Source organism: Lathyrus oleraceus, chromosome 5 (genome assembly GCF_024323335.1).
Source record: "Lathyrus oleraceus cultivar Zhongwan6 chromosome 5, CAAS_Psat_ZW6_1.0, whole genome shotgun sequence".
Lineage (NCBI taxonomy): Eukaryota > Viridiplantae > Streptophyta > Magnoliopsida > Fabales > Fabaceae > Lathyrus > Lathyrus oleraceus.
Window position 1 is genome coordinate 164751084 of NC_066583.1, and position 8159 is coordinate 164759242.

The following is an 8159-nucleotide window of genomic DNA, read 5'->3' on the forward strand; positions in this document are numbered from 1 at the left end:
ATATGGTGAATGGTTAATTGATTATGGAAAAATTGTTGTTATTAAAATTGTATGTGAGTTTCTTAATTGATAAATTTTTTGAGTTGTCTGGTGTAAAGTTGTGTTTGGACAGATAATCATAAGGGCGGAAAAATATAAAAGTTAGGAAACAGAAGATTTACTGTGAGAAAGAAAAAAATTGATTTCATCGTAAGTACTGCTTTCTATTTCTTATTGCAACCCTCAGAATATCAATGTTAATTGTTCCATTAATTTATGCTTCATGTTGCCACATCCTAACAAAGCAGTGGAACACAAGGTTTCAAACAACACTTTTTATGAATCCTTCAAATGATAAGAAAATATTACAAAGCTTACTGCTCTGCACTCTGTCTCACTGGCTCATGCAGCTTATGAAGAATTCATTAACTGCCAGCCACTCCTGAAAAGAAGACAAAAAATGACTTTCCTTTTCAATAACATTAGTGACAATTCAATTAATAAAATTGAAATTGGTCAACAGTTTTCATAGAATCATTGAAGAACTAAACAAGTATGAAAGAGAAAATCATACCTGAAACAACAGGAAGGCAACTTGTCTTCATATTGTGACTTCCTCAGTTATAACTATGACAGGAATGTGAGAAATTTTGGACCAATTTTCATTCCTTTTATACCTTTCTTCTAACAAAGGGCATCCCGTGATGGTCAGTACATTAAGAGAGGTAGGAAGTCCGTCTTCTGGTAATGACTCTAGTTGTTCACAATAATAAAATTCAAGTGATTTCAGTGAGGAAGGAAGACAGTTTTCTGGCAAAGACTTGAGATGTCCACAAAAAAGAAATTTGAGATTTTCGAGAGAGGAGAGATGTCGAAGCCCATTTAGATCAAAAGAAAGATTATCACCGACAGTGAGATACACAAGGGAGATGGGGAGCAACAGATCCATTGTCAAGTTGTTAACCATTTCACCCTTTTCTTGAATGCTCAAGCCTGAAAGAGCGGTTAGGTCTTGGAGACCCCATTCCTTTACATGCGGCTTTGTTCCTCGAAAAGAAATCTTAATTGATTGTAATTTGGGGGGCAGACAAACTCCTTCATGAAATGACAACTTTCCAAGACAGTGAAGACTCAGATGTTCAAGATTGGTGAGCGTGTCCAACCTAAGATTGACTTTAAGTGACTCCCTGCATGTAATACGAAGTGATCGGAGGCTTGACTGCATACGTGAAGGACTTTCTGAAATAAAAATGGAATTCATACTCCTTCCACCGTAAATGATAATTTCTTGGAGCACAGGGAAACCATCAAGTGGAAATGATGTAAGTGAATCACAGCTATGCCGCATATAAAGATCCACAAGTGATGTGTAATTTTGAAATGTTTCGAAAGGCATGAAGGACAAATTCCTACACCTATAAATATGAAGTGACTGCAGTGAATGGGGTAGACCATTTATGGGAAATGCAGTGAGAGACGGAATATTCCAGAGATGCAAACGAGTAAGAGAAATACTACTCATGATCATTTTAGAAATAAACATTGGGTAACTTTCAGCAGCTGCAGGTTGCAAGGGAGATTCTCTCCTTAAGTCTCCTTCAATTCTTAGTTTTTTGATTGCCGATAGCCAATTCAAACTATGGAGTGTTTCCAATAGCTTATAACAACTTCTTATTTCAATTTCCTCCAAGCAAGAAAGGTGGCTAGGCAAATCTCCCCTTAGTTCAGGACAATCATGTAACTTCATAATTCTAAGTTGGGGAAATGCAAAATTTATACTTTCAAAGGGAATCCAATCCTTCAAATTTGGCATGTTGTGAAATTTCAAATGCTCAAGGGAAGGAAATGGTTGGAAGGTAGAATTGGAACATTCTCCTTCTTCAACACAATAGAATTCTGAGCCAATTGTCTCCAATGAAAACAAATTCGATATACTCAGCTTCTTGAGAGAAGGTAGTTGGCCTAGCGCTGGAAGTGTCATGCAGTATTCACAGTTATGAATGTCAAGGGACACCATGTTAGAGAACAAAGAATTTCCCAACCAACTCGGAAAACTTGTCCCACCATACAAGTCAATTTTAAGGCTCTTCAAGTTTATTGGTGGTTGCAACATATCAAGCACAACTTTCACTTTTACTGAATCTTCACTTTGTTTTCCCCATATCAACTCTAAATTCTCAATTTTCTCTTTGCTTTTCAGGTTGGCATCTTCGGCCTCTTTTGCATCAACGACATTGTATAGGTTTTTTATGGTAAGTTTCCCTTGTTGGTTTGGGAATTTCCTTAGCGCTTTGATACTTAACCCTTCCTGTCGTTTACCCACTAAAAAAACAGTCAAAGTTTGGAGGTTTTCTAGTCCACCAATTTCCATAGGCAACTCTTTTATGTCAGTCCCACTTATATCAAGGTGACGTAAACTAATTAAGTTTTCCATGTGGAGTGGCAATTCAGTGAGACACTCGCAATCTAATAAAATCAATGTCTGCAAATTATAAAGGTTACATATTGTATCAGGCAAACTTTTGATGTTAGTCAAGGACAAATCTAGATACCGCAATTGCACCAAATTTCCGATTGAATCCGGTAGGTTGGTGATGTTTACATACTTTGATAGTGACAACACGCGCAACCTTTTGAATAATGGTAGCAAATCATCAACCACCTTGATAGATAAGTAACTATATGACCTCCAGAAAGTAATGGGTAGGAAGCTTCGCAAGCATTTAAAATTGTAGAAAGGCCTAAACTTCGTGAAAATATCATACTCGTCTTGAATATATGATAAATGACGAACCTTTTCAGAGATGTCACCACATTCAGACCGACAACAAATTCTTCCAGACACGGCTGTAGCTAAGTCGTTGATAAGATCATGCATGAAAAACAATTTTCCACGAGCACCATCGTTTGATTGTTGAATTAAGGACCTAGACAGCAGTTCAGCAAAGCAATCATCACCTACATCCTCTACCAACTTTCCCTCATGAGAATAATCAAGGAAGCCCTCTGCCATCCACAGCAAAACCAATTTCTTCCTATCGAGTGGATAATCTTTTGGAAAAATTGAACAATACGCAAAACATCTTTTCAAATGAGAGGGAAGATATTGGTAACTCAAATGCAAAGCAGGTATAATATTATCATTTGCTAAGTTCCATACATTGCTGTTCAAAATATCAGTCCATGTCATTGGGTCTACCCTTGAACGTAGAAGTCCTCCCATTGTTTTAGCAGCTAATGGCAATCCGCCACACTTTCTTGCAATCTTCCTACCAATCTCTTCAAGCGCTGTGTTTTTATTGGCGTGATATTCATGACTTCCCAATGCATGTTTTGAGAGGATAGACCAACAGTCTTCATGTGACAGAGGGTCTAATTTATAAACAGGAAATGTCTTCGCCATATCTGCAACTTTTTGTTGGCGCGTTGTTATAATCACTGAACTTCCAGGTTTTCCCTCAATGAGGGGACTTACTAGCTCATCCCAGTCATTGTAATTGTCATTCCACAGATCATCCAACACAATCAAAAATCTTTTCTTCCTCGTGTTTTTATTTAATTCAACTCGAAGAATATCAAGGTTATCACTTTCCCATACCTTTGAAGCTGCGGATGTTGTATTTCTAACAACAGATTCAAGGAGAGACTTGGTTACTCTCAAAACATCAAAGTCCTCGGATACACAAACCCAGACTTTGAAATCAAAATGTTGTTCAACTTTTTCGTTGTTGTAAACCAGTTGGGCGAGGGCCGTTTTTCCGAGACCTCCCATACCCAAAATTGCAACAACACCTAAGTTATTATTTTTGCTGATGCCACAGTCTGATACAAGCATATTGATGATTGTATCTTTTTCATCGTTCCTACCGACCATGACAGATTCATTAACCCCTGAACTTGAAGGTGGTCTTCGAGAAACTCTTGCGCTTTTTGTTTGCAATCCAAGGGTATCTTTATGTTGTGCAAAAGGTTCAAGGGTTTGACACATGATCTTCAATTGGGAATTGATATCTCTATACAAGTTTTTGAAAGGAGATGAAAATAAATTCCACACCTGATTAGTTCTGTTTCCAGCTTGTCTATTCTCCATCTTGCACCGAAGGGAATCATAACTTATTTGATTGACCAAATCCTCAGCATCTAAGACAACATCTTTCAAGTCATCTAGCCATTTTTTGACAGCAAGATTGTTGATCTGCCTCTCTTCTGCATCATCCAGCACGGCCGCAAGAGTGAGCAGGGTTGTTTGTAACTTTCTCAAGAGGGAGACATTGAGCTTGGTGTTTGTGATGTAATCAAGAAACTCTGTTGAGGCAAGTTTCTCAAGTAAGATTTCAACAGTTGCAGAGAGAAAAGCACCTCCTATCATAGTTGCAGCCATCTTGTTTTGATTTTGTTAAAGCAAAACAACTAGTAAGAAAGTTGTATCTAATAGCTGAATTTTGAAAGAGATTAAGAGCTATGAAGATTGAGAGATAGCAGCAAATGGTTGGCTGTAAATGGTTTATGGACCCATATCCATTGAAATTGCTCGAATTCCTTTAGTGCATGGGCCCATAACAAAGACATGACACAACCACATAGTCAAATGTGTTGTACTAGACTACTGTTGGGTATTCTTTATTAGTTCTGTTATTTCTTGCATTTCTGCATCATAACCTTAACTGTGGCATCTTCAAAGACATGTACATGTCACAAATTGTTTCTATAAGCTGTTTCAAACACTCTAACAAGATAATGTATGATCTGATCCAAACAAGCCATTGATCGTTATACCTTACATTTAGAAAGCAAAGTAGTGAGCCAGCCAAAGAAACGGAAGTCGAAAAAATGACCTGATCAATACAACCGAAACACTTCAAATCAGAAAAGGAAGCTTATATCCTAAGTAGATCACTTAAGTGGAAAAAAATCTGTGCATATCATAAAAGCATGAGAGTTTTTCATGTTCCAAAAATACTTTGATCAGTACTGTCAGCTCAACTGCATCTGCAAAAATCCGGATATGATGACAATGATTTAAATAATCCTTAATGTATCCTTCCAACTAAACAACTTTGATCAAATATATAGTTTTTACTTTGATCTTGCATTTCACTAAAATGTGAAAGTTCTTTATTACTAATCCTAATTATAATTACTTTTGATAAATAAGTTCAATCATATACAATGTAAACTATTAATTATCCAGTTTGATCTCCGAATCATGGTCACATAATTCACAGATACCTCTTATGAACTGCGAATTGGTTCACGTGTATTGGTTCACGATACTTTTGCGAATTGGTTCACACGAATTCGTGTAAAATGAAGTATCCATAAGGTCTCTGTCACTTTGATAAAAGTTGTTAGAACATAAACACAAATACAAATCAGAGTAAAGAGAAATACACAACAAAAATTTTGTTCAGGCAGTTCGGCCAAATTACTTAAGTCTACGACTATAGAGTAGCTATAGTTCGGCCAAATTTCATTCTTTTTCATTTTTTTCCAGATTTTTCAACAATAATATCTCTCTCATTTCTCAACCATTTTCCATGAAATGAAGATCAAAGTTGCTCAAAATAAAACAAGGAACATAATGGCACGATAGGTTTCGGCTAACACTCAAAGATGAGGACACACGAAAGCCAAAACCAGACCTGAAACCCTAGGTTTCGTGCAAGCATAATTCACATGAACAACAAGATAAATGACATGTAAGCTAATGATCAATCTTAACAAATTGAATGCTACATGTTTGCTTCAGAAATCATATGGAAATAATGCATGTATAATGAGTTTCGAAGTCAAGAGTATACCTATTGGAGAAAGGTTCAATGCCTCTTCAACTCTACTTCCAGTTGCTGTTTGAGGCTTCTCCTAACACCTATGAGTTCCCAGGAGATGATTGGACTCTTTGGTTTTGTTGATTGTATTTTTAAGTGTCGGGTTTTTGTTATCGTATCCACAGGGATTGTGAGATATCACCGCCTTTCGACAGTTGTATTAATTCTTAGCTTAAGGTAACAATGGGGTTTTGGTATTTGTCACGGTATCTTGCATAAAAGTATAATAAAATGCGGTAAAAGTTTTGGTTTGAATATTTGAGAAATATTGCCAAAGTTAGGGTTCGACGATCACTTTGCATGTATATGTTAGATCAACAAAACTTATAAACTCCTTTAGATGATAAACTATTTCACAAAGTCCTCCCAATGTGTTTATCTCTAACACACATTGTGAGTTTTCCCATTTTGATCCATTGTTTATCTCTAACACAATCTATCAAAATGACAACTTTTTGATTCAACCTTATGGTGAACAAAATCATTCATTACTATCTCTAGCTAACAAACAAGATTGGATGAAAACCTAGGTTAAGAGTTGGTAAACATCTCTCGATCATAAACCAACACTCGATCATAAACCAACACAAAGAGTTTTCAATAAGAACAAAGTTTTCACCATATATTCACCATTAAATAGTTTACAAATGAAGATCCTTACATTTACACACAAAGCTAATGATCATCTACATCTAACCTTGACAAAATGAAGGACTTAGCTACTCATTTTCATGGTAGCTTGGTCAACAAGTTTCGAAAGAAGGTTGATCAACATCTGAGTCGAATAATCGAGATTGGATGGGAATCCACCTTCTTTTTGTGAAAGATGGTTAAGAGATGAAGATAAATGGTTTTTTAGGTCACAAAAGATCCTTGGAACAATGCTGTAAAATATCTAGAAAAAGTACAAAAGTATGGAAAAATAAGGTATGGCTCCAAAAAGTAGCCCTTGCTACTTATAGAGCTGCTACTGGGCTGTCTTGCTCGCTAGGCGAGCAGAATGGCTCGCCTAGCGAGCCCCTAAATGAGGCACCTGAGGCACCTGCGCCCAGAGAAACAGCCTTTCCCAGACTGTCATGTTCGCTGAGCGAACAAAACCTTCGCCTAGCGAAGGGCACGCTCCAACCTTCGCTCCAGCGAGCTTGAGAGGTTTTGCTACTGGAATGCTCGCTGGGAGCTCGCTAAAGGCTCGCCCAGCGAGTGAGTGCTGGCTGCGCTTTTCACCAAGTCTGGACGTGTTCGCCACACAACTCGCTGGAAGTTCGCCTAGCGAGTGTGGTCATGTTTGCCACTGTAAAATACTGGAGCTTTTCGCTGGGCTTTCGCTGGAAGCTCGCCTAGCGAGTCCTTCGCCACAGCCCTCGCCTAGTGAGCAAGCTGATGAATGCTTGTTTTCTTTGATCCCTTTGCCAAATTTCTTGTGTCTTCACTTTCTATTATTTCATGCCTACTTCCTGCACAATAACACACAAATCAAAGGTACCAAGATCGTTTATCATTGAATTGCATTTCATCCAAAACAAAGGTGGTTTCGAACACTTTAGCAAGGAAATGGAGTGAAAGATACCCACATTTGATAGCTCAAATAAGCATTTTTGGGCATCTAACAACTCTCCCCAACTAGATTCTTGCTTGTCCTCAAGCAAAGTATGCCCCTTGAAGGACAAGAGGATTTGCTTTAAGAAAAAGGTTTCTCCGAAGTCGGATAAAACGGCTCAAACACAAGCGAATCAGCAGATACAAATTTCCAACGGTTCGAATAAAATAATACACAAGAACTAAAACTTAATAGTAATGCGAAATATGTATCTATCTACAACAATATTATTTTGAATGAATCACCCTATCTCTCCTCTTCGAATAAGGATTGAAGAATTTACGCGTTTGCAACCGCGGGAATAATCTCACTCTCTAACAAATAATGAAGAAATCAATTCGATTCATACAATGTCTAACAATTATAAATGGTAATGTGGAAGCACGAAGATCACTAAGGGCTTTTCGGTTGAAGCTTGGTTAGGTTAACAAACAAGGGTCATTTCTAAGGCCATTGAAAACGAGATTGCCGATGCAAAAGAGACATTCACTGTACATTATTCACACATCTCAACTTCGTTCCATTTATTTCTCATTTGAAACCTTCACAACTCTTATTTCACAACTCAATTTTTGTTTTTCACTATTTTTCTTCCAAGCAAGCATTCATTTTTATTTTCTCTATATTATATTTTTTTTCTCTTTTCTTTCACATCATATTTACAAAACAGATGTTTTTCTTTTCTATTTATTTTTAATGCTTGCTCGGTTTTTCAAGAGTTGTGGCACTTACTGATTCTCATTTTCGTTCTCCCC

At 37.2% G+C, this 8159-nt stretch overlaps 1 protein-coding gene across 1 annotated transcript; it reads right to left on the reverse strand.

Moving 5' to 3' along the window:
* Positions 1–230: 230 nt before the first annotated feature.
* Positions 231–4615, reverse strand: LOC127080555 (putative disease resistance RPP13-like protein 1). Its single transcript, XM_051020872.1, has 2 exons — positions 554–4615; positions 231–421 (listed from the first exon to the last, which is right to left on the reverse strand). Exon 1 carries the CDS (start codon positions 4358–4360, stop codon positions 581–583), a length of 3780 nt encoding a protein of 1259 aa, XP_050876829.1. The 5' UTR covers positions 4361–4615; the 3' UTR covers positions 231–421; positions 554–580.
* Positions 4616–8159: the final 3544 nt, after the last annotated feature.

Coding starts and splice junctions, on each gene's coding strand:
- LOC127080555 (XM_051020872.1), bottom strand. CDS start 4,360: ATGGCTGCAACTATGATAGGAGGTGCTTTTCTCTCTGCAACTGTTGAA.